The sequence below is a fragment of the Charadrius vociferus genome, unplaced genomic scaffold (genome assembly GCF_000708025.1).
Source record: "Charadrius vociferus isolate BGI_N301 unplaced genomic scaffold, ASM70802v2 scaffold1591, whole genome shotgun sequence".
Classification (NCBI taxonomy): domain Eukaryota; kingdom Metazoa; phylum Chordata; class Aves; order Charadriiformes; family Charadriidae; genus Charadrius; species Charadrius vociferus.
In genome coordinates, this window is record NW_009646738.1 from 111491 (window position 1) to 138123 (window position 26633).

The window sequence follows — 26633 nt, forward strand, 5'->3', positions numbered from 1 at the left end:
ACTGGTCCCATTGACTCCTGAGTACCTCCAAGGCCGTCAACTCTGCAGCCTCTCCAGGTAACTCATTCCCATACTTAATCACCCCCATGGTGAAAAGCTTTCCATGGCTTGTGCAAAATGTTTTTTAGATCAAAATCAAGCACAAAGTCTGTGCATAAGTAAACAGCAAATTTTTAACAAAACCCCGGAAAAAACAGTTTATTAAAAACCATGTAATCTGATCACAATTACTACTAGTTGGAAGCAGTATATTTCCTGAGCAATGCAAACATCGCTAGCAGCTTGACTCATCTGAAAGAACCGAAGACCACTTTACTTCTGAATTTTGATGGTATAATACCTATGGGACTCTGCATTTCATCTGAAGCTGACAAAATATACTCTATAAATATTTATATAGCATATAGCAAATCCTCTTGACTCTTTATTTCATGAAGCACAAATAACACTCATATATCCACAGGTTTTCTGATTATCTCTCCTGGAGAGGTAATTTAAACACTAATTTTAAATGTCAGCTTCTGACAAATAACTGTTTAAATGATTTTAAAGTGGAGTGAGTTGTAGTAAACATTAATATATTAGTACAATTACTTTTAGGTACCAAAACTGGAAATAACAGCAAATTTCATTTACCTTGCTCAGGATGTTTTTTTTTATTAATAGGCTTTAGCTTTGTAGATGAGCAAGACAAACTTCTATTGTTATATACAGATTAGAAATATAAACACTTAACACTTCCCACAACTGACTTCAGAATTGATTCCAAGTATTATCTCAAAAAAACATTCAAAGAGCCAATGTGACAAAGAGCACTACTGCCCTCTAATGAGCCAGCCCATAAAAGCTCCTTGGTAACAGCGTTTCATGTCTTTCCTGAAAAAAATAAAGTTATTATATTCGTGAATTATTAAAAAAAATTATAAAGTTTCATGAGGAATGAAGACAATCATTAATAACATATATGACATATTCATGCCACATTTCTGCACAAAAGGCACACACATAAGTTTGGGGAGAAAAAAAGAAGTACCTAATATTTAGGATTTTCAGATAACGTAATACAGAGTGTACAAACATCATGAAGATGCAAAATACCGCGCAAAAATTATGTTCCAATACTTCTGTCATTGTATAAGCAGATATTATCCAATCTTAAGGCTATTCTATAGTAGGATGTAATCATTCAGTGAAAAAAAATAAAATGGTTATCTTCACACCAATCCAGATTTTTAAATTTTAGTGTCTGTAGTGTGACAGCATCAGTATGTTTTTCTTGTTGCACTGTTCTATCTAAATGCCAGCTAGAAGTCTATTCTAGGCTTGTAATTATTGCAAAATAATTCTGATCTTGGTATCTAATTATACCCACAAAAAGAAATAGAAACAACCAAAAAAAATATACTTGCTGAATTCTCTTTTTAAAGGAAACAGAAGAACTTTGTGTCATGTGAAAGCGACATTTTTTCCTTACTTGTTTTAAAACTATTTTGCCACAGAATTGAATCTGTATGTAACGCTGCCTGATGCACCTTGGACATAAAATATTGTCTGGGTCCTAGATTTACATTTCAAATACAGATTGCAGTGAACTGCTGAAAAAAAATGTAACTGCTGCAAGTCCTGGTGAGAAGCACAAACATAAGCTCTGCGTTCTCTTTTATGCTACCATAAATCGGAAATTCCACTCATATTAGTAAAGTTACTGTGATTTCAACGTAATGCTAAAGCAGAACTGAATTCTGCTTTTTCCCCTCAAATCTTTTATACTGACCTTTTCATAGATAAACACTGAGACAGACACCACAGAAGTAAAGACGCAATTTCTATTAGCAAGATAAGGTTAAAAGCAATTCATGTGTTTAATTTAAAACATGCTAGCTAACAAAAGGTACAGATTTTATGAATAAAAAATTATGTTCATTAGTAGGTTTTGGCAGTGAAACACCCCCAGTCACTAAAATCCTTGAACTTAAGACTTTACCTTAAAACCTCCAAATATTGGGTTTCTGTGGCTTTGCGTACTATGTCATCATTCATATAAGTACATCATTAGCACAGAAAGGTTGCAAGTGATGAGTAATATCTTACATAACTACACACATGGTAGAAGGCTGCAAGCATTTAATTAGGCATTAAAAGTATAAGAAGTACCAATCACATGCTATGTGATAAAAATAAATTATCTACAAAGATAGTTTAGAGACCTAAAATAACCATATTCCATGATATTTCCTTATTATGTTACAGCCCAAAGAGCTGGTAACACAGCTCTCAGTCTACCTACTACGTATGCTATTACTTACATCATTACTTCACAATTCGAAGTCCTTACTGTAATTTTGTGAAATACATAAATGAAACACTGGCAACACTAACAACCGCCAAGAGTTCCAACTAATGCCTTGGAAGTTTGAACATAAGGCCATCACCACGACTCATTCGAACTCTGCCAGGTGGGTATTTCTTACCTTTGAATCTTCATTGCTCACTCCCAACTCTAGCACAGCTCGAGGAGACTTCAGCTTCGCTTGCATGGACTCTGCCATTTGAAGATTAAGCTGCCACCCAATTGTTTCAAGCTACAAAACACAAATTTAGATTACAATCAGATGGTACAGAAGCACTCGGGTCAACTTTCAATATTGTGAAAGGTCTGTGACAGTGAACACGATGTCAGGCTCTACAAACGTTAAGCATTTTTATACAATGCAAATTCTGCAAATTCTCCTAGACTCCAAGGATTTGCTTCTCTCTCCTGCCAAATTTATCAGTTCAAACTGCCTGTGGCCACCCAAAATAAAGCGACTTCATATGCCTCAGATCTGCTGGAACCAATCCATAAAACACAACTAAGGATCCAAAATAAAGTAGCTTCCCCCTCCTTGTGGAAGTTTATCAGCAAAGTTGCAGATTCAATTTTGTTTCGCATTTATTTTTCTTTTAGGAAAAAGAAAAAAGTTACCAATAAGTGGTAAACTAGCTAAAAATGGTAATTTCTTAATCAACAGATCTACTCATGGGTGTTCTACCATATACAGACTAACAAAAATAATTCTGTGCTGCTTTTTGAATTGTTACTACTGAAAAGTGAAAAACCAGTTAAGCATGTGAGCAACAGAATTTTTAATAGAAAAACACATTTCAAATTGCATTTTAATCATTAATCTAAAATTATATTCAAACATTTTCAAGCTACACCTCATGCATAAATGTAGCATGGAAGAACAGAACTACAAGTCTTTCACAAAATAACCTACCTGGCCTTCTTGAATAAAGAAAAGTAGAAATTTGAAGTCTTACCATCTAGCAAGTTAATTTGCATACAAGTTCTTTCTAATCTAGTGTCTCCCCTCTACTAGTAAATATTGTGGCTGACTTGGTAAAAGTGAAAGCATGCCATATCTTAGTTAGTCTCTCAGCAGCCCAACAGTTCAGGTAAAGTCATGAACGCACAAAGCCATCCGAGTGGCACTGTACTGTGACCAGCAGAGAAGCCAATACAAGCCCTGTCTCCTACCGCGACAGTAATCTCTAGATGACTGATAGGAAAGCAAGTGGCAGAAACATCTTCCATGGGCACAGCTCAAAGACAGAACTTCCAAAATTTACGGCATTTACATTTACACATTAATGTATCTTATGTTGCACTTCTCTGTCTATTGCATTGATTTCATACCAATTACACAACAAATACTGAAAGCCATATGAGTAAACACACCAAAAGGAAAAGTATATATCATGACCTATTAACCACCACTGCCATTTCAAGGTGGTTAGGGAGTGTAGCTAAGGCCAAAGTCAACGGAAAGACACAGTCAGTCTCAGACTGACTTTATGTACAGCTGTAGGAACAAGACAGTAGGAAGAACTTCAGCAGGTCAGCCTGCAGTCTGTCAGCTGCTCTGCAATAAATGCCCCTATTCAGGCTTCACTCTGTGGTAAAAATAAGTAAGTTTATACATTAATCAAATCGATGAAAGCATGTATACAACACAAACATGCATAGCTAAAATACTGTAAATCTGGTCCAGCTCATTTTGTGGTAGACACAGCTTTAGTAAGAGTATGCCCACAGCCGATGAACTAAAGATGGTTTAAAAGACAAGTTTTATATATTCTAAAAGCAGATTAATTTTTAATCATAATTCCTGTTTTGATTTCCTCTAGCCTGATTACATCTTGAATGATGAAAATAATCGGGCACTGCCCATCCCACCCAAAAGTACAGCACAATCCAAAGCTGATTCTGTGGATGTGCTGAAGTCCGTCACACTAAGGGCGAAGTTCCTGTGCCGGCCAGGATCTAGAATCTTCCAGGAAATTATACCAGAATGACAGAGCTAGAAAACATATTTCTTTCTACAAACTTCAATAAAATTAAGAAATTACCTCTGTTTCTCTCAAGAGCATAAAGATCTTAGCATCTTGCCTTACTTCAGGTTTTAGATCGAGAAAGTTCAGTTCAGTTAAAGAATCCTATAAAATTTGTAACAGAGAAGGACCCAAATGCTGACTTAAATGCTAGTGGTGGGAGCAGCCTGAAGCAGGCAACAGGAAGCAGTACTACCTATTTTGATAGAACACCCAACGACTAATGCCAAACACAAAGACAGCGAGCAAGCTCTAGAGTAGCAACTGCTCCTCATACTGCAGTCACTAAGGGTGAAGCCCCTCAATTTAGAAAGGATTTTCTGTCAGTTACTTAAACAGTTTATTATAGTAGTATGGAAACCAAGCCTTAGGCAGGCTAGCAGCTTATCCAGGATTATAAAAAAAGGACAATATCCTAGGAAGCCTGACTTCTAAGACTTTTCTAAAGCCATTAAACAGTGTAATGTGTGCAGCATGAAAAACAAACCATCAAAAGCAAAGAAATTCAAATTTATGTGTTCTATTTCATTTTTAATACACATCTATCCAGGAATATTGTAGAGGGCTCAGAACAAATACAATATATGTGGCAGCACAGTGGCCTGAGTTTATAGCTCAACAGCAGCCGTAACTCTTTTTTGGTATTGCTTTACCTTAAAATTACTTTGTTTTCCTATATGATTCATGCATCTTTTCTGTTTTAAATATAGTTATATGAGAACAAGTTCTGATCAACAACTAGCATGCTGCCTAAGACTTCAAAATGGTCCAACTATTTATTTTCTTGAAAGAAAAATGCAGCACGTATTTGGCTATGGTGGTATCTACTTAGAAGATATTCAACATCCTGAAATATCAATTAACCTTTTGAGAGCGATGACATGTTTCTGCATGCCATTTGTCAAGGCACAGTACTTGGTAGCCACAAAGTGGTACGTATTTTAGGGCCAATTTTTTCAAAAATGAAGGAACTATAAAATTACTTTCACTTCCAATATAAAACTTGTTCTAGAAAACAAAACATTGGGAGAGGCTATACAATGCCAGAATCTGTGATAACATTGGCACTTGTATTACCTGAAAAGCAGTTACTGGTGGTGGTGGAGGGAGGGGAGGGAAGTATTTCTCCATAACAATCAGAAAAATAAAGCCATGGTTTTAGTTACTATAGACCTTTAGCTTCTTTTTACAATTTCTTATCAGCAGTTTAGAAATGTGCAAGCTACCTTGTCATTGCAACATAAACACTGTTGAAAATGTACTATTCAGCACTGTAAGTTCTCACTAGTATCTCTGGCACTTATTTAACCTCAGGGTTATGTTTAGAAAACAAAATACAGATGCAAGCTGGAAAACATGGAAAGGAAAAAACATAGACACTAAATAAAACCAATGCTTCAGATCTGCTCCATGAACTTGCGGCAAATGATTAGGGGCAACAAAGATACGATGAAGCTTTCAACAACCCCTGTAATCATTAGTTCCCATGTCCATTTTGTTCCACTGAGGCTTCCGAGAAGGATACCATGACAACCAGGAATAACAGCCATGGAAGAACCTATGCAATTCTCACTTCCAGTGCCCACTCAGTACTGGCTGTAGAAAGCACACGGTGCTACACCTGCTAAACCAACTCTGTACCCCCTGCAACCAAAGTGCTTCTCAGTGGCCATCCATGCCTGTGCCAGGGGCAGATCCACACTAGAGATCTGCCAGTTCCCCTAATAAAAGAGGATCTGACCCCTCATCTGTAGATCACTAACACCTTTACAGGTACATAAATACATCATCTCTGGTCTGTCTATGATGAAGTCTATGATATCCACAGTCATTTTCCTCCCAACTCAAGCCCACTGTCCTGTCCACCAGACTACTTTCCATACTAAATAGTAGAGCATAGTATTTTACATATTAGGGCAAGATCATCAGCAATCCAGCATAGTTATGGTAAAATGTTTGGGTGAAAATCATCCTCTGCAAAAGCTCATGTACACTAAATGTCAAGTCAGCTTTCACAGCTTATCCGATATGAACTTTCAGCATGATCTCCAAGAAAATAAAGGATTTCACATATCCAAAATTAACATCCCCAAAATCAATCATTTCCTTCATCACTTACGGTCCATTATGTTTTTATATACTATTGTCTCTTTCCAGCATATTTTCACCACAGGTCCTTACTTTCATTTTTGACTGCCCATAAATATTACTACAAATTAAACCAAAACTGAGAAGAAATTCAAGAAGTCAGATAAACATGACAAGTTTCTATACTAGCTGTCAAAAAAATCAAAATACTTCTCCTTTCTCAACTACATGAAGATATTTATGTTATACTCTTTAATAAGAAATCAAACAAATGTTCCTGGGCCAAAAAAACCCCAACAGGTTAAAAAGGTCAAGAAGAAAACAATCATAGAATCACAGAGTCGTCTAGGTTGGAAGGGACCTTTAAGGTCAAGTCCAACCATTAACCTAACGCTGACAAAACTACCACTAAACCATGTCCCAAAGCACCACATCTACTCATCTTTTAAATACCTCCAGGGATGGTGACTCCACCACTTCACTGGACAGCCTGTTCCAACGCTTGACAACCCTTTTGGTGAAGAAATTTTTACTAATATCCATCCTAAACCTCCCCTGGTGCAACTGGAGGCCACTTCCTCTTGTCCTATCACCTGTTACTTGGAAGAAGAGACAGATGCCCACCTGCCTTCCAGGTAGTTGTAGAGAGCGATAAGGTCTCCCCTCAGCCTTCTTTTCTCCAGGCTAAACAACCCCAGTTGCCACAGCTGCTCCTCACAAGACTTGTTCTCCAGACCCCTCACCAGCTTTGTTGCCCTTCTCTGGACACACTCCAACATCTCAGTGTCTTTCTTGTAGTGAGGGGACCAAAACTGAACACAGTACTCAAGGTGGGGCCTCACCAGTGCCAAGTACAGTGGGACAATCACTCCTCTAGCCCTGCTGGCCACACTATTCCTGATACAGGCCAGAATGCCATTGGCCTTCTTGGCCACCTGGACACACTGCTGGATCATACTCAGCTGGCTGTCAAACAACACCCCCAGGTCCTTCTCCTTGGGGCAGCTTTCCAGCCCCTCTTCCCCAAGACTGTAGCACTGCATGGAGTTGTTATGACCCAAGTGCAGAACTCAGCACTTGGCCTTGTTGAACCTCATACCATTGGTCTCGGCCCATTATCTTAGCTATACAAGAACCAGTCTATCAGACTCAAAAGCAAGGGACTACAACTATGAGAGTGAAGGTAGACTGGATGTTCAGAACAGGCATGTTGTAGGGCTCCAACCTGAGGACCAAGGACAGAGTGAAAGTGACTGAGAAACACACTGAAAAAAAAAAATGTTGGCAAGGACTTTAATTTGAGAAAAGAAAACAAGTGGGAACATTGTGAAAAAAGGGAAAACTAGAAGTGGAAACAGAATGTGTAAGTACCTAAAATGTCTTCCCCAATACTTCCAACTTCAGCTGTTCAAAACTTCTGGAGGAGGGTCCAGCATTTTTAAGGAAGGAGAAAGAAAAGTCAGTTTAAATGCTCAGTCAGTATCGGAGCAGGGAAAGGGAGTATTTTTTTATTTTGGACTTGAGTGATATAATGAGATCACGTTTCCTGTCTGTCTCCACACCCATGAAGACCAGAAGCTTGTTTTAATTTTAAATGGAAAACTGGAATTTTCATATAAATTACCCGCTTCTAGAAGGTGAAGCTTCCAGGAGGTCATCTAGTATCATGACAAATCATTAGAGAACTATAAAAATAATCAGTATTACTGTCCTCAGAACTCACTGATGTGGCACAAGCAGCTTACTTCTTACCACAATGCAAGCAGGATGCTGTAATACCAAGCAAATCACTATTTCTCCTCCATGGTTAATCCATGATTTGGCATCTATTTGTCCCTTAGAAAGTGCTATAAGCATTGACTTCAGAGAAAACAGGAGTAACAATGAATAAATAGAGCACTGAACCTGCAAGAATTACAGTATGAAAATACTGCTTGGAGACAGAAAAATCAAGATGACTGAGGTTTTTATAACCACCAGACATTTAGACGCTTATAAAACAGCCAATCACTTTACAGTTCAAATTTACCATATTATGAAGATCTAAATATTTCATTATTTCGTTCAGATTCTTGCACTCCATTCTCTTGACAAGATTTTCTCCTTTCAGAACACCTAGCTTTCCCTAAATAGAATAAAATATTATGTACTTCACCTCTGTGTAATACTAAAACATACAACCATAGTCTTCAGTTAACGAGAGAATTATTACAATATATTCAGAACACATGCATGATTCAGAACATGTGGGCAAATGCAATTAATCAGCATTATAGGTTAAATATGATTTAACAAGACACTACAGATAAACTGGCTACAGGAAAGATTATGAAGATCCTGGCATATCCGTTATTAGGCTCTCAGATAAACAAATGACTGTATGCATTTCTACAGGGAGAGAGAGAAATGTTGGATTAGCATTTAGCAAAGAGCAAGAAAAAGAACTGTCAAAATTAGTTTGATCTTAAAGCCTAAAAAAGTGAAAAAACCACACTTCTGGGTGGGGAAGGAACACGGAGCATAAGCAATCTAGCATACACAATTTCTGAAGTGTACTACTACTACGAAAAATGTTTTCAGTATTGCCAAAAGGTAATTGTTTAAAAAAAAAAGTGGTAACATTACCACTACATTTGGTAATGTTTGAAAATCAACTATATAACAATACAATTTTTCAATTGTATTATTTCAACTGGGCATTTCTCCCATTGTCAATGGGTTGTGATTTAGTTTGTCTGTTCGGACTTTTTAAAAGCAACAAAACACCTCAACAACATGTGTATTTTTTGACAGCAAAAGGTTTTCATTACCCTGAAGTTGCTAAGGGGCTGTTGAAGCTTTCCAACGTGAGTGATGAGAATTTTAAAGCAAACTGAGCTTGCAGCCCACAGTCAGAATTAAAAGCCAGTAAAAGTAACCTTTAGAATAACTATGTCACATGTTGTGAATATTAAGAAGAAGAACATGTACTAAGGAAATTATGGTATGATACTAAATCTTAGTCATCTAGTTCAAAATGCCCGTATCAGTTCAGCTGAACTGGCCTCTAGTGACATTACTAACTTCAGAACAGCTGAAAATAAATCTTAACATCCCTTCTGAAAATTCAAATCTTGGCACAAAACTGAGTGCTTCTAATAGTACTACCTCTTGCAATACTGGCGGTGCTAAAGGATTTGATTAATATAGACATCCCTGTTCCTGGTTGCAGGCCGCTTCCTATGGCACAGAATGCTGGTTTAGACTTGCAGAGCTGAGAACTAACATCCAAGTCTCCTGACTTTCTGTCAACACTCAAAGAGCCATTTCAGGGTAGTTTAAGTGCATCAATAGTTCCTTCCTTCACAGGCAGTCTGAATAATTTGAGGACAGGCTGAAGCAGTGTAACTGACAATTTTTGTGAGGTTTTTAAAAAACTGCATAATACAAATAGAATGCCAAAAAGAACTTCTTACTGACTCATTCTTTACAGGTACCAAAGAAAATAGTCCTCTGTTATGCAGAAGCCTAACAAACTAAAGTAGGACAGTTACAGTAATACAGATATTATTTTCATGCTCCACTGGTATACAGGCCTACTCGGTCGATTTTCAAATACTTCAATCCTTATTTTGAGAGGCCATTCAGTTCAAAATGATCTGGTATTCATGATAACTTAGATGATACTGCACATGAGATTACGCCTTTCATATCCTGAGAAAAAAAATCCACGTTTCTTTCTATAAAGCTTTTTCCGTAAAAAAAACCCAAACAAACAACAAAATAATATGGAACTGTAATGGCACTATTATTCAGAGTCACTCTCTCCTCATCTATTTCCACCAAATGTGGTATATCTGTAGGAGCACTGTATCGGTTTACACACAGCAGCTCTTGGAAGCAGGTTCAGCTTTGCTACATCAATGCTGGAATGTTCTCTTAGTTAAAAGGCTACTTTAATTCACAGTCTAAAGTAAATATTGATTACTTAAGATTCCAAAGTCTAATATTTTTACTATTACAGTGTCAAGAGCAAGTAACAAACACTATAGGAGAGTGTATACAGGGGACGAAAACCCAGCCTTCAGTCCATTCTTCAGGAAGTATATTTATGATAGGTAGAAAAATAAGATTCAAGAATTACCCTCAAATATTACCAGTGTGAGGAAAAACTCTTAGATACTTTAAAGACGGAGCCTGACAAATTCAGACAGTACACTATATGATGTGGCTGCCTGCAGTAACGGGGAAAATTAATAACTCAATGTCTCTGCCCACACATACCTTAGAAAGGCAACAATTGCAGAGAGAGAAAAATTAAATCCTGTTTTAACAGATGAAATCAGAATTTTGTCTTTTTAACTCAAATACTAACTCACTCACTTCAGCTATTTTCCCTCTAATTTCAGAGGAATAGTTCAATTTTAAAGATGAAAACATTTCCTGGAACAATCTGAAAGAGCTGTTTATGTAATTTAAGACATCTGTAGTATTACTCTCATTGAAGCTGTTATGAACAGTGAAGTGTGAGATAATGGGATATGAAAGACATCTTCAGCAAATCTTTTTCTCATATTATTACAATAGCATATATCACACTGACACAAAAAAATTAAGACTGTTTTCCAACTCACAAAATACTTTGAGGAAACAATTTGTAACATAAGCATTTTTGTGGTACAGATCTTTTACTTACAAGACACTTACTTCAGTTGTTCTAACCAAAAAAAACTTACAGGAAAATTAATTCCTGAAAGAGTAACTCCCATAGTTCTTACACTGCAAACCAAGTACTCCTAATTTGATTGCAGAAAAAGAAAGTCAGAATACTCACATTTTGAAGTTTGGGGGTCCCCTCCCCTCATCTTTCAACAATCAAATTAGACAAAATGTACTAAGTCATAGTTACAGAAATTATTACTTTTCATTTAATGAAAGTACTATGACACGTATATGTGGTTTTAATAAATTAACTATTAGTTTTTTATGGATGGGAGAAGACTAAAGGTGTATTACATGTTAAGAAAAGCATTCATCTACAACACACTATTCTAATTTCAGACCTGTGTAATCACACTAACATAAAACTAGAGCAAACCATTAAGTCTGCTCTCTAAAATTTACAGCAAAGATGCCAATTCTGCTCTCTTTCAGCACACTTAGCATTGCAGAATCAAAACTCCAAATTAGACATGAAAATGTCAATTTTGCCTGCTGTGATGATGAAAATAATTTAGGTAAGAGGCCAAGAGAAGGATGACAAAACATATCTGACTGAACTCCTTCAAAAACTCTTCCTGCCTGCTTAAGAAACAAATGTTAGTGCAGAGGACGCACTAGCAGGATAAAGCCAAAAGTGCATTCAACATAGCAAACAATATTAAAACAGAAAAAAAAAAAAGGTGCACATTTTTAAGCAGAAGGCAACAAGTGACAGGCACAATGTGCCAGTCATCACAATTAGCGCCTTCATCACAGGAGTATTCTGTAATCAGGAAGAGAGTGTTTCCTTTAAGATAAGCCCTAGATCAAACATCAGTTTCCTACTGATGGGAAACTACCACAGTGGGCAGAGGAGATGATGCATAAACACACTGATTTCTATTTTATGTTGTTGCTATCGATTTTGGTTGTATTAAGGTGGCTTCATGCCACTATCTTTGAAGGAAGTTCTGGATGTTGCAGCTTCCTTTCAGCAGGCTTCACTGTAACAATTGCCCACGGGTGAGGAAGTTCCCAGTGAAACAGCTGGATTTTCACATTTGCATTGTATCAAAATCTGTCCCCCTACTGTACAAACATATTCAACTTCAATACAATTCAGTATCCCCATTTTCTAAATGGATTACTGAGGTATTTTGTGGTTTCAGTGATGGCAGATTTAAAATCTGCAAGATTCAATTTTTATACAGAGATACGAGTCACAGTTGAATGACTAGCATCTTCAACTGACAGTGCTAGGCAAATCTTCAAATTAAACACAAGACACAGAGCACACAACGCAAAACCAGTATATAATTATCAATAAAACCTCACATACATCTACCCATCCATAAAACAAAATCAGCATAATAGGTTTTTCGTTGTTTTTTTTTTTAAAGCATGAAATTCTGTAATTAAAGACAGTCATGACGCAAGCATAATGCACAGCCAAGTTAAGCAAAGGTTGCACAGTCAACTACAGTGCCTCTTACTAAATTTTAAAACCGGACTTTGCAACCTTAATGATAGTATTGCGTTGTATCTTAGTCATGTAGTCATAAGAAAATAAGACTTAATGGACGGATCTTAGCTATCTAGTCACAATACTCAAATACAACGTCAAATCTGATTCTGCCTTAGTCTCGCAGATACTGCAATACCATCAGCAAACAGACAAACAAAACAAACTGGAAAGCAGCAACTATGTTTTTCACCAGCAGACAAGAATAATCTTCTAGGCTCTGAAGTAGTACCACATGCTATGATTGTCTCTAACTAGAAATTGTGGTAGTTTTAACATAACAGCAAGGAAAGAATTTACAGAATCCGGTAAAAAGATTGACCAAATAGAACACAATTCCCAAAGGAAAAAAAAATCTGAAAGTTTAAAAAACAAAAATAATCTATTTATGTGGCTTTCTATCTTAACCTCAAAAGAAGGCACTGTAAGACCAACCGACTAAAGACAGGTTGGGGGAAAAAACCCAGCCAAGAGTGGTTAAACCAAGTGAGTGGGATAGAGGGGCACTGAAGAGAGCCACAGGCCATGTTTGCTGTGTAACTCTCAATCCCTCACCACAACGTTCCCTAACGGTATCAGCAACTTTAGGAGACATGAAAAAAAAAAAAAAAAAAAAGAAGAGCAGTAAAAGAGCAGTAAGTGTTTTAATTTTGTAAACTGAGAGTTTCAACTTGTAATTAATGCTAGAAAAAGCAAGAGGAGCAAGCCAAAAAAAGCCAGTATACCTCAGTTACCTCTCACATAGGCTCTGAATATTAAAAGTGTATTAAAAATAGAAAAAGAGACAGATTTAACTCTGAAAGGAAAATCTACACATATTATGTACCTAAAGCCATCTTATTTGGTGAAGATGTAAGATGAACTAGATTCTTCATCCAAGGTTAGCTCTCTCCTGAAGGCTTAATTTCCTCTGACTTCCTATTTTTGTCTGCAAGGATGAAGTCGTATTTCTCTTCAGCAAACCCCACTTAGCACATATGCCAGGAAAAGTGATATTTTCAGACTGTTCAATATTGAAACCAAAACCCCTCACACCTTTAGTCTTTGAATTTAAAAAAGGGAAAAGACACACATCAAAAAGTAACAGTGTACTTCAAAAGGGAGGAAACAAAAGAAATAATATGACATGAAATTGGTAGAGCAAGACTACTGCTAAGAAGCAAAAACTTCAAGACTTTTCCCTAATTGAAGTTACTGCAGGTTTTCATCTTTACATGCATTTCAACTGATAAGCAGCTAACTTGAAAGCAAACAGAAAGGGACTGCATGGCAAACATTAGAAACAGCATTCAAGTGTCAAAAATCCCCGTATTTAGGGATGCACTTTGTACAAAAGGTAAAACTGTTGTTGTGCTCTGACTCCCTCTAGAAAATTCATGGGCACAGAGCTGTAGTAAAAATACGCACCAGGCTATGACCGCTTATATGGAAAAGACATGGCTGACTGGCTCTTTTATCTAGCAGAAGAATATATAGCAAGGTCCAACAGTGGAAAGATGAAATTAGACAGATTTTGATTGAGATAAAGCACACATTTTTATTAATCATAAAAAAAATACCCCAGAAATTATCTGTTATTTCAAGCCTTGAAATCACAATCAGACCCCTCTTCCAAAAGCTCTTTTACATACTGAAAGAAAATTATGGTTTGCATTACACAGGAAGTTACACAAGATAAGCATGGTACTCGTATATAACCTTAAATCTGCTATTTTGCATGCAGGAACAGAATAAATGTTTCAGGTGTTTTTAAGCATTCTCAAAATGTACTTTCTTTCAACCCTTATCAGTTACAATTTCTTGGTAGAAGACAGAAGAGAGTAAGAAGGATAGGAAGAAACTCATTAAAAAATCCTCAAGAAGTGGTAGTTAAAAATTGTAAACAATTAAAATACCTACTAACAAAGCTGGGCAAGTGGAAAATTAAACACACTCAGTTGTGCTGTAGCTGGCTATTAAAATAAATCTCAGTAGTTATAAAACTGTTTCTTCGCTACATCTTTCACCATTTGCATTCTTTTTGTCACTGTCTGTGATGGCATCATATAATGCAAGTTGGTTCATAATTCATTGTGACAACACCCAAAGGGACAACACAGTCTTTGTGTTTGTCTGTTTGTCACTGTAAGAATTATTAGTGGATCAGACACTACCAAGAAAAAAACTATTTCTGTCTGAGCTGTATTCCTCCTTATTTGCATTTCTTCTGATATCATAAAGAATTTTTCCTCCGTGGCACACACACGTAGCATGCCAATTCTCTTCTTTTTTGTCATAACCACCACAGGATGCATGTGTTTCAGAGTATTTCTGTAGATTTGCCAGTGTTTAGCAGAGGGAATTTAGCATATTCACATTACATCTACACCCCTTAGCAAGAAGGCCAGTTTCTGAGAAAACTACTTTCAGAGTTTTTCCCATATGGCTTCAAACAGCCAGTTAAGATACCGAATTGACAGCTCCGTCAAGAACTTTAGGTACGTAATTTCACTAGTTGCATTCCCACGCATCATTATATTAAGTAATGCTGTCTGAAGGCTATAAAAAACTTCTCCTGCTTGGCAACATAGGACTCTCATCTTTTTTATTAGATATATCTTAAAGACACCGTGAGTAGTTTTCCAAAACAAAAAAGCTATGAAGCATTTAGCTTGACCTGCCTTTAAAAGAGATAGATTTACACAGACTACCAAAAACTGTACAGAGAACATAAGGGGGGGCGGGGGAGAGAAACAGAACTGATAAAAAATTTGTCATGAGAATTCAGAGTGAACCCTACTAAAAAGCTAGCTGTTCTTCACAGAGAGGAGAAAATACATTTTAATCTGATCAATATGTGTCCTGATTTCTAAACTGATACATTACCAAGGAGACTTAAAAACCAAATCAGATTCATATCAGACTATCATCACTGGCCTAAGAATGCATTCAAAGAAAAAAATGACACAAATTCAATCATTCTAATTGACTAGGATGGTATTATACAGCAGAAATAAATATAATAAAGGGACTACCATAGGAGTAAAGATTAAAAGAACCAATTAAAGCAACAGGACTATATATAATTAATATCCGTGTGCAGCTGAAGACTGATTATCGTTCAGTGAAGAAAAATGAAAAGATGAAGTGAGAAATTATACAGTATTATAAATACAGCTTTTTTTTTTTTTACACATTTCTCATGAGAATAACATCCTCTCAAGTAAGCAGTCTGCACCAAAAAAAAATTCAAAGATCCATGTTCAAAAAGAGTATTTTTTTCCCTCAAACAATTAGAAGTAGTGCTCAATATACCACAGAAAACTTTATCTAATCAGTATTCTGGAAAATACTTGTTCTGTTGCTCTAGCAAACTCAATTTGGCTTGTCATCCTAATGAAGCTATCCACCAGTGCATTACCACCTACATCTGTTGCATAGAACTGACAGACCCAGGATCCAGAAGACTAGTTTTTACCAAGTTGCAGTTTGCAGGCAAGAAGCAAATCTGGTTTAAGAGAAACAACATACCAATACAAGCAAAATATCTGTAAGAAATTGCTTCCCATAATAACTACTGGTCTGGAGTCCAAATCTAAGCACTGTTGCAAGCTAAAAGATGCAGCGGCCTACTCTCTCAAAAACAGCAATAAGCCAAATTAATTAGTAATATTATGAAAGAATAACCCTGGGCAGTCAGCTACCCACTAGTTTTGGCCATAAATTAATCAATCCTCAGTTCTTCCTTCAATTTGCCCAGTGTTTCCCTGATGTGCAACTCATACCTCCAAATAAAAAGAAAACTGTTTACCAATTTTTGTTGTCTTAAAACAGAAACAAAAGATTACTGCCTGTCCTTCCCATGTATACTACAGAAAAAGAGACTTAGTGGCAGCATTTCAGTACTTCCAAAATAGAAAACTTCTAAGTACCAGATGCCAGGAGAGACTCAGAATTATTTTTCCACTTGGATTCTAATAAAACACTTTAAAACGAAGATAAAATTCCTATTAGATCTTTCTTAGTTACACTGCAAACTCTCTCTTGCACAGTTTCCCTGAACACCCTCTCATGCTGGATCACAACTATCAGAACCTCAGGAATACTAACGATGCCCCTGACGCAGCACTCGGATCCTGGTGAGCAATCCCATGCATACATCCACTAAAGCCATTATGAAGAAAACTCAAGAGTCCCTAGGTGTACAGAAAAGCTTATGGCAAGCAAAAGCATGAAATATTTACACATACTCTGAATTCTAAAGTAATACGTAGTCCTGCACACCACCTGAAAAAGTCAGCAAAAGCCCCCACCACATATGCAGTAACAACCAAGACGACTGTGTATTTTTTTTTTTTTTTAAAGAGTATGAAAGAAAAAAAAAAACTGTATTCATAGAATCATATAAAGGTTTGGGTTGGAAGGGACCTTTGAAGATCATCTAGTCCAATTCCCTGTCCATGGGCAGGGACATCTGTCACTAGATCACATTGCTCAAAGACCCACCCAACCTCACCTTAAACACTTCCAATGATGGGGCACCACCAACTTCTCTGGGAAACCTGTCCCAGTGCCTCACCACCTTCATTGTAAAAAAAAAAAATAATTCCCTATGTCCAACCTAAATCTGCCCTCCTTCAGTTTAAAACTGTCAGCCCTTGTCCTGCCACCACACGCCCTCATAAAAAGTCTCTCTCCATCTTTGTTACAAACCTCCTTTAAGCACTAAAGGCCACAGTAAGGTCTGCCCGGAGCTGTCTCTTCTCCAGGCTGAACAACCCTAATTCTGTCAGCCTGTCTTCATAGGAGGGGCATCCCAGCCCTGGCACTGTTTTCATGGCCCTTTTCTGGAGCTGCTCCAACAGGTCCGGGTCTTTCCTGTGCTGGGGACTCCATAGCTGGATGCAGTACTCCAGGTGGGGTCTCAGCAGAGCGGAGTAGAGAGGGAGAATCACCTCCCTCAACCTGCTGGCCACACTTCTTTTGATGCAGCCCAGGATGCATTTGGCTTTCTGGGTGGCAAGGGCACATCGCCAGCTCACATCCAATTTTTCATCCACCAGTATTCCTAAGTCTTTCTCTGCAGGACTGCTCTCAATCCCTTCATCCCCCAGTCTCCATTGATACCGGGGAATTGCCCTGACCCAGGTGCAGGACCTTGCCCTTTGCCTTGCCAAACCTCATGAAGTTGACATGGACCCACTCCTCAAGCCTGTCAAGGTTCCTCTGGTCAGCATCCTTCAGGTATGTCAACTGCACCACTCAGCTTGGTGTCATCCACAAACTTGCTGAGGGTGCACTCAATCCCACTACATCTTGATGAAGACATTAAGTAGTGTTCATTCCAGTCCAAACCCCTGAGGGAGAACATTATTAGAAAGCCACCACATAAAGTATTAATATTCCAAGCAAGCCCATATCATAGTCTATTCACATTAGGTTTTTTTTTCCAAAATATAGCAGAAATATGGCAGAGACAGGTAACATGACGGATGACAACCAGGAAACTTCCATGGAACAAGAGTGAGAAATCACAGTGTACGTAGTTTAAAATAAAAACAAGAAAGACCACACTCTTTTTTAGTCTTTCTTGTAATGAAAAAGGGGATATACATTAAAATCAAAAGATAATGGATATGATATACTGTTTTTAAAAGACATACCACTTTTCCCTCAAGTGGCAGAAAAACAGAAATCAGGCAAGCATACAGACTGAAGCCTCCAGGTTCATTAAGTAAGATATTTCACAAGTGATAAACAATCATCTTTGAGGGTATAAGACAGCTTCCAAGTCACGAGGTGAGATGTAAGTTTCCATCAAACAGGTTAACTACAGGATTCCACCCCTATGCTTCCATCCAAGGTGCCAAAGACAGGATACACAATGAAGAGATTTTCTGATCCAGTACAGTAACTCCTATACTCCTGGAATTTGAATCATTAACTACAAAGCACGCTTGACCAAAAAAAAAGCATCATTATGAATCCAACTTCAACCATACACAGAGGATGAATAAATCAAAGTCTTAAGAAAAAAAAAAAAAAACAACAAAAAATCCACCAACCCACCCCCCACCACCACCAAACACCAATCCTCGAGATTTCTAAGGAAAGCAGAAGTCACTCTTATTTTCAAGAAGGATAAGAAGGAGGACCCAGGGAACTAAAGGCTGGTCAGCCTCACTGTAGTCCCTGGGAAGATGATGGAATCCTGGAAACCATCTCCAGGCCCGTGAAGAACAAGGTGACTTGGAGAAGTCAGCACGGATTCACAATGGGGAAGTAAGTCACACTTGACCAACTTAAACTTCTGAAATGAAATGACTGGCTCAGTAAACAAAGTGAGAGCAGTAGATAGGGACTATCTTGACTTCAGGGAGATCTTTGACACTGCTTCCGAAAAGATCCTCATAAATAATCTGTTGATGTATGCCGATGACGCAGACACAAAGGTTCACTGAAAACTGGCTGAATGGCAAAGCCCAGAGTGTGGTGATCAGAGGAACAAAGTCTAGCTGGAGGCCAGTAACCAGCAATGTACCCAAGGGGAAGTATTAGGTCCAGTCCTGTTCAACATCTTCATTAATGATCTGATTGATGAGGCAGACTGTCCCCTCAGCAAGTTTGCAGATGACACAAAACTGGGAGGAGTGGCTGATACCGCCACTGAGGGTCATGCCGCCATCCCAAGGGACTGGGAGAGGCTGGAGAAATGGGCTGACAGGAACCTCATGAAGTTCAACAAGGGGAAGTGCAAAAGTCTTGCACCTGGGGAGGAACAAGCACCAGTACATGCTGCATGTTGTCCAGATGGAAAGCAGCTTTGTGAAAAAGGACCTGGCAGTCCTGGTGGACACCCAATTAAACATGCTGCATGTCCTTGCAGCAAAGAAGGCTAATGGTATCTTGGGCTGCATTAGGAGTATTGCCAGCAGGTCAAAGGAGGTGATCTCTTCCACTCTACTCAACAATGATGAGGCCACACCTGGAGTACTATAACCAGTTCCGGGCTCCCCAGGACAAGAGAGACATGGACGTACTGCAGACAATCCAGCAAAGGGACAAAAAGATGATGAAGGAACTGGAGCACCTCATGTATGAGGAAAGACTGAAACAGCTGGGACTTTTCAGCTTGGAGAAGAGAAGGCTCATCAATGAAGGAGGGCGTAGAGAAGACAAAACCAGACTATTTTCAGTGGTGCCCAGTGAAAGGACAAGAGGCAATAGGCACTAACTGAAACACAGGAGGCTCTGCCTGAACATAGGAAAACACTTTTGCGCTTCAAGGGTGACTGAGCACCGGCACAGGTTGCCCAAGGATGTGCTGGAGCCCTCATCCTCAGACATGTTCAAATGCTGTCTGGACATGGTCCTGAGTAACTGGCAGTAGGTGGCCCTGCTTGAGCAGAGGTTGGACCAGACGGCCTCCAGAGGTTCCTTTCAACCTCAACTACTCTGTGATTACGCTGCTGGTATAAACCAGAGGAGGGTCACAAAGATGATGAGGGGGTGGAGCACCTCTCCTATGAGGAGAGGCTGAGACAGTTGGTGTTGTTCAGCCTGGAGAAGAGAAGGCTCCGGTGAGACTTTACCGCGGCATTCCAGTACCTAAACGGGGCCTACAGGAGAACTGGAAAAGGACTTTTTACAAGGCCATGTAGTGATAGGACAAGGGGGAATGGCTTCAAACTGGAAGAGGGTAGATTTAGGTTAGATATTAGGAAGAATTTTTCACTATGACGGTGGTGAGGCACTGGCACGGGTTGCCCAGAGAAGCTGTGGAAGCTCCATCCCTGGAGGTGTTCAAGGCCAGGCTGGATGGCCTTTGAGCAACCTGGTCTAGTGGGAGGTGTCCCTGCCCATGGCAGGGGGGTTGGAACTCAATGATCTTCAAATTCCCTTCCCACCTAAACCTTTCTATGGTTCTATGAATTATGACAACAGAAATATTATATTCTTTTTCTGTACCTAATATTGCTTCTGTGAGAGAAGTGCACAACGCAAATCAGGAACCCTTACACAGCCATATAAACAAGTATCTGTACAGAGGGCACATTTATAGGATCAATTGTTTTACATGTTATACACATGTATACATGTTGCAGACAGTAGTAATAATTCGACACACTTTTTTTTTTAAACAAAGAAAGAATTAGTATAAGTTCTAAATAAATTTGAATACCTAAATTGTAAATCTAATCTAAAAAGCTACCACTATCATCTAAGTATTTTTCAGAATTCTAACTACTTTTTTTTTAACTTTAATTCAAGAGATGTTGATGAAAATTTACAGCAAGCTGGCTACTACAACAATGTACCACAAGTAAGAGAATATTTTGCCTACTATTTCTCAAGGTACAGAAAGACAATACAGCAAATATTGCTGTATTGCTGATATGCAATTACTTATAGAATATAGAAGGAAACAATGGAAGGATGATGCAGTCATCTACTGCATTCATGAGACATTACAAGGAGATTCGTAAGATTATAAGGAGATGGCAAGTTCTTCCGTTATCCTACGCAGTTTTTAAAGTATTTTATCTCTGTGTGCCTTGTTAGTAGAATAAATACTTTATTTAGCAATTAGTTTTGCAGACTTAATCTTTGGGTTAAGGAAAATTTCTTGTGAACTTCAATGTTTTCACTCAACTAAAGTCTACAGGATTAAGACTTTAGAGGTTTTCAAAACAAACTGAGAAAGTAAATTCAAGTTCAAACTCAAATTACACCTTAAGATCTAAACTCACCCTCAAATTGATACTCAATTTGACATCTGGACTAGGAAAAGTAAAATAAGGAGGGGGGTGAAAATGATGATTTAAGTATCTGTATTTAAACCTGCTTTAATGCTACAAAACAAGTAAATTGCACTATGATGTTTTTGCCATTGCTTTTCTATAAGCTTGATTACAAATGACAGTTTAAAACTGTTTTATATGGAATGTAATATACTAGCAAAGCGCCATTCCGTTATATGATATGGTGCTAAAGTCACAAAGAATCTCCAAAACTGTAACATACACCAGAAGCACTGTATGTTGCAGCGCTCACAAAACTGCAGACAAGAAACAGAGCAATGTCATCCCCAAACCAGATCACAGAAGGACTGTGGGTGTGTATGGTGCAACCTCCAAATAAAAGAGGATCAAAGGTATTTTTATTAGTTTCTCATACGCTGAAGACCCAGGAGTAAAATATGTATTAGTGCATAGTCTGTCTGAAGAAGATTCTCAAACAGCTGCTTTGTAGGGTATCTTCAGAACTGCCTTCCATTCTGCGCACATATGCCGTGTTCTGAAAAGTTAGCCTTAGAACCTTCTGTGATTCCATCTGGTTTTCAAATTACCCATCTTCTTCAACGGACAGTCATACCTGCCTACATACTTACTGTATCACTGACCATTTAAACTTTGGGACTTGTATGCTTGGCATTGGTAAGTATTATCTCAGTAAGACAGAATCCCAAAATATCTTGTTCAACTCAATTTTTTTTGCATACTTACATTACCAGTTATTGACTTGGTCCAGTTCCTGAGTTATGATACTTTTGCACATCAAAATTCCACAAGTTTTGTGTCTAAAATTACCCAGTTTTACAAAGGATCAAGTTTAAATACTTTGGCAAAATCAACTGTGATGTAATTCTGAACGTCTTTAGTCTGTTCCACAGACATATCTTGTCTTCTCAAAATGAGCAGTTTACACCTAAATAGAACTCTAGGTTTAGTTAGATGTAAATCTGCTGGTATAAATTACGTTGTTCTATTTCTGTCAGTGTATCGTGTGTACCTTTTCTATAAAATTTATATTCTATGTATATTTTACTAACCATATCATGAAGTAATGAACTGAATCTTACCCAAACAAGACACACAGCAAAGATAAAAACAAAGTGAGAATAATTGAGTCAGTATTCCACAACTCTTTTGAACTATTTGATCCTGGCTGACACTGATGTGTTCTGTACACATCTCCTCATGCTGCTGGAGGCTTATTATGAATCAACAGAACAAGAGGAAATGGCCTCAAGTTGCACCAGGGGAGGTTTAGATTGGATATTAGAAAAAATTACTTCGCCAAAAGGGTTGTGAAGCACTGGAACAGGCTGCGCAGGGAAGTGGTTGAATCGCCATCCCTGGAGGTAGTTAAAAGGCATGTAGATATGGCGCTTAGGGCCATGGTTTAGTGGTGGACTTGGCAGTGTTATGTTAGCAGTTGGACTTTATGATCTTAAGGCTCTTTTCCAACCTCTATGATTCTATGACGTTATTGTATCTTCTCATAAGACATAGACATCTATGCCTAAACATAAAATGATACTTCCACAGCACATACCAAAGTTTTAACTAGTAACAGACACGTATAAAGCAAGATTACTATGCCATTGCAGAAAATTCTCAAAATTGTAGTATCTCACAAAATGCACAATCCAACCAGCTAACAAAATTAAAGATGGCAGGAGCTCAGATACACTTCAAGTTCAGAGAATCAACAGGCTGATAAGATAAACCCATGAACTAAACCACTACAAGTGTTCATGAGCATATTTTACCCTTGCCCTATTGTAGCGCATGTTCACAAACATCTCCAAGTGGTATGCAGGCTGCATATACTTGACATTGCTAACAGTGCACATGTAGTCAGGTTCCAACAGTTACAGCTGCTCAGCTAATGACTAACATTTCTTTAAGCCAATGGAACTCCGCTGCCCCGATCACATTTATCTACTACCTAATAATTATCCTTTTTATTTTCCAGTACCTTGGCTTGTCACAAATTTTGTATTTTAGCTTAAATTCCTCGCTTAAAACAAACCTACACAGCTTTATTTTCTCAGAAAAAAAAAAAAAAACATTACCTTCTGAGGGGTCAAAACCCTCTGCCTGAACTTCTCAATCGTATCTTGACCTGCAGCCGCCCATGCACTGGCAAACGCTTCAGCTTTGTCTTGATCCAGGTGAATGCTTTGCAGCTGCTGTTGCAATGAAGCAGGCTTCAAATTATGATAGACTGCCTTGTAAAAGGAAAAATAACCACTGTTGTTGAGTACTGTTCTACCAGTTGTGTCATCTACCACAGATGGCCACCATGTTAACACAACTCTTACTAGCAACTCTATGGTGGGACTGCAAGCACCCTGTTCATCTTAACTCTCTGACCAAGAAGATAGAAAAGTTTAACTATCTCAATTGTATCTCGAAATGCAGTATTACAAATGGCTTCTCAAGACAGACAAACTACAAAAAAAAACAACATGCAGTCACCTATTCATTCAGACACTAGAGCTACATCAGGTGTGCCTGTTCACCTACATAGAGAATGCTTCTGCGCGTGAAAATTTTCCATATCTGACATTTCATGTAACTTAAGCAGTGCTCAATAATGCCATCTAATATTTTCCTCACAGGAATTAAAAAATGCATGGCTGGGTTGCTTACAATGAATAAGAGGAAGGACTGTACCTCATAGTTATCAACACTTCTCTCGGAGTCATGCAGAGCTCCCTTCCACCACCTATATTTACTTTAGCGGGAAACTCACTCCACAAATGCAATGAATCCAATCCAAATCAGGAAGGTATGCAAACAAAAGCAGTAAAATCATGCCCCCAAAACATACATATTATACTACAGCTAGATGTTTTCACTAATTCCTTTTTAACTTGACTTTTATATTTTTGAAATCTACAATCAGGTAAAAAAAATATTTATCAATTCATAATGATAAAAACAAGGTACCTGTTCCAAAATGAATGATATAGTTTCAAGAACTAGATGAAGATCCTGCTTTTCCAACGAAAACGCTACTTGAAGTTTTTCTTCCTCCTCTTCACTGAAGCTACTTTCAGCCTGAAGCACAAAAATGATTAGTCCTGACGTTCCATTTAGCAACCAAGAACATACTTGTCAAAACAAAAACTTTCTCCCAATATTTATAAACATAGGGGCTTTCCAGTTGTTTCTAAATAGAAATAACAAAGTAAAACTCTTTTCCAACAGAAAAATACAATGCAATTCCTCTCACTGAAAATCAAATCAAAAGCCAACAGTATCACATGAGAATTTATCAGGATTGCTTGAAATACATCACAAGAAAATGCTTTCTCTTTGCAGCTGAGAGACACTAAAGAAACATTTTTCCTTCAAGTATCAGATCATCTCCAACAATGTTTTTTAAATAAAAATAAGAGAAGTATGAAGTGCATTACTTGAGTCAAACCCCAAAGAAAACAGAAGGCAAAACTGTAGTGAAGTTAGTTACGTATGCTTCTTCCACTCTGGATACTCTTATGAAAACCATCCATGATGTTACAAAAGAAATAAAGGATTAATGTATGCTTACTTTGAAAGTCAGATTTGAATCTATAGCCTACTGTATTATTGAAGATTACTGAGAATGTGCTGTACTTTTAAAATACAGTTGTATCTACAATACTACAGCAAATTCAGTAGTAATTTAAATGCAGATATTGCCTTCTTTTAAAACGTAACTACTAACAAATCCATGCTACAAACATCAAACACTGTATTAGAACACTTAGTAATCCAAAACTGCAAAGCTACAGAAAAAAAGCAATTCAGCTGGCAGAATAAACAAAATGAGGCAATTACAAACACTGCGATCACTGAAGGTTTTGTGTAACAAGAATATCAAAAATGGAAATATTATTTGAATCATTAGCTTTTAGAAGAAAATGCAGAGCTCTGAGTATCTGCCTTGTTGAGGCAAGTTAAGTTTATTTAAAGTTTCCAGCAATTCAACATGCCCTAGAGTCAGATACTTTTCAAAGGCCAACTGAACGATTCACGAAATTGACTGAGTGGACTAAATTAAAAAGACCACTCCAGCTCATGTAAATCCTGACTGAAACTGTGAAGACTGACTAAACTGAGCAGTAAAGGAAAAACAAAATTAAAAAAAAAACAAACTGGTGACACTTTCCAGTTACCAATGAGTCCATGCCCATGCAAAACAATTAAGAAAACCCTCTGCAACAACAGCAGCATCCAAGCTCATCATTTTGGTAGGAAAAAATCAGCAATTGAATCAAATAATCAAAACAATCCTTATAGTCTCAGAATTATGACCTTTAATACATTTGCATTTCCTATCCGTGCTGCTCCTAACCTGTGATATTGTAACTCTTAGTTTCTATATATCTGTATAGAAAACCCATTTTGTATTTCTTTTCATATTTTTTCTAAACACAAAACAAGGGAAAAAAGAAAATCTGACACTGAAAGATAAAGAAACTTAACAAAACAGTTTCCGGTTTAGCATTTATCGTACGGTTTTGCCTACAGTATTCAGTGCCCAGGCTAGATCTAGTCTCCATTTGACTTCCTGGCATTGTGCAATGAAACTGACTACTGATTTTCTTCTTTTTTTAATTTCCTCTGCAATTAAAAAAAAAACAAAAAACAAACCAAACACCAAAAACAAAAACAGCCTCTGTGAAGACAAAAATATTCACTAAAAGTTATGCACTTTAACTTCAGTTCTACAGATGGCTTTGGTTGATGGTGTCATGGCTTAGGCTGGACTGGCTAGTGAGGCAGAACATACAGAAATGTGGAAAAACAAATAATAAGGATTTAGTGCTTCCCTTGCGAGGGCAAGAGAGGAGTTTGTGTTAAGAGCCAAGGAACTTGTGTCTCCTCTGACAGGGCTCCCAGAGACACCAGCACCGGGAGGGAGGCATGCAGGTTACAACCAGCATCACCGCTTCTCACACCATTCACCTTCTGCCAGTCGCTACTGGTTCTTACTTCATTCCCCTGAAACAGTCTGAACAATTAGCGATTAATAAAATTAAGATAAAAACGCTTAAAGGAAAAAAAATAATACTTGGAAGTAATTGCTCCCTAGCAAAACAGCACCACATCTGTCCCCAAAAGACGACTCGGTAGCACCCGGGCAGCGGAGGGGCAGAGCCCCGGTCCGGTCCCGTCCCGGGTACACCGATACCGCCCGTCGCTGACTCCCC

At 38.0% G+C, this 26633-nt stretch overlaps 1 protein-coding gene across 1 annotated transcript in view; it reads right to left on the bottom strand.

The window, feature by feature from the left end:
* The window catches only part of COMMD10 (COMM domain containing 10), a 113860-nt gene that overhangs the window by 85495 nt on the left and 1732 nt on the right, over positions 1–26633 (bottom strand). The window contains exons 2-5 of the mRNA XM_009890484.1: positions 26296–26434; positions 24385–24495; positions 23505–23660; positions 2472–2582 (exon numbers count right to left, since the gene is read on the bottom strand). Of these exons, the coding sequence (XP_009888786.1) occupies positions 2472–2582; positions 23505–23660; positions 24385–24495; positions 26296–26434 (517 nt within the window). The remainder of the gene's footprint in view (positions 1–2471; positions 2583–23504; positions 23661–24384; positions 24496–26295; positions 26435–26633) is intronic.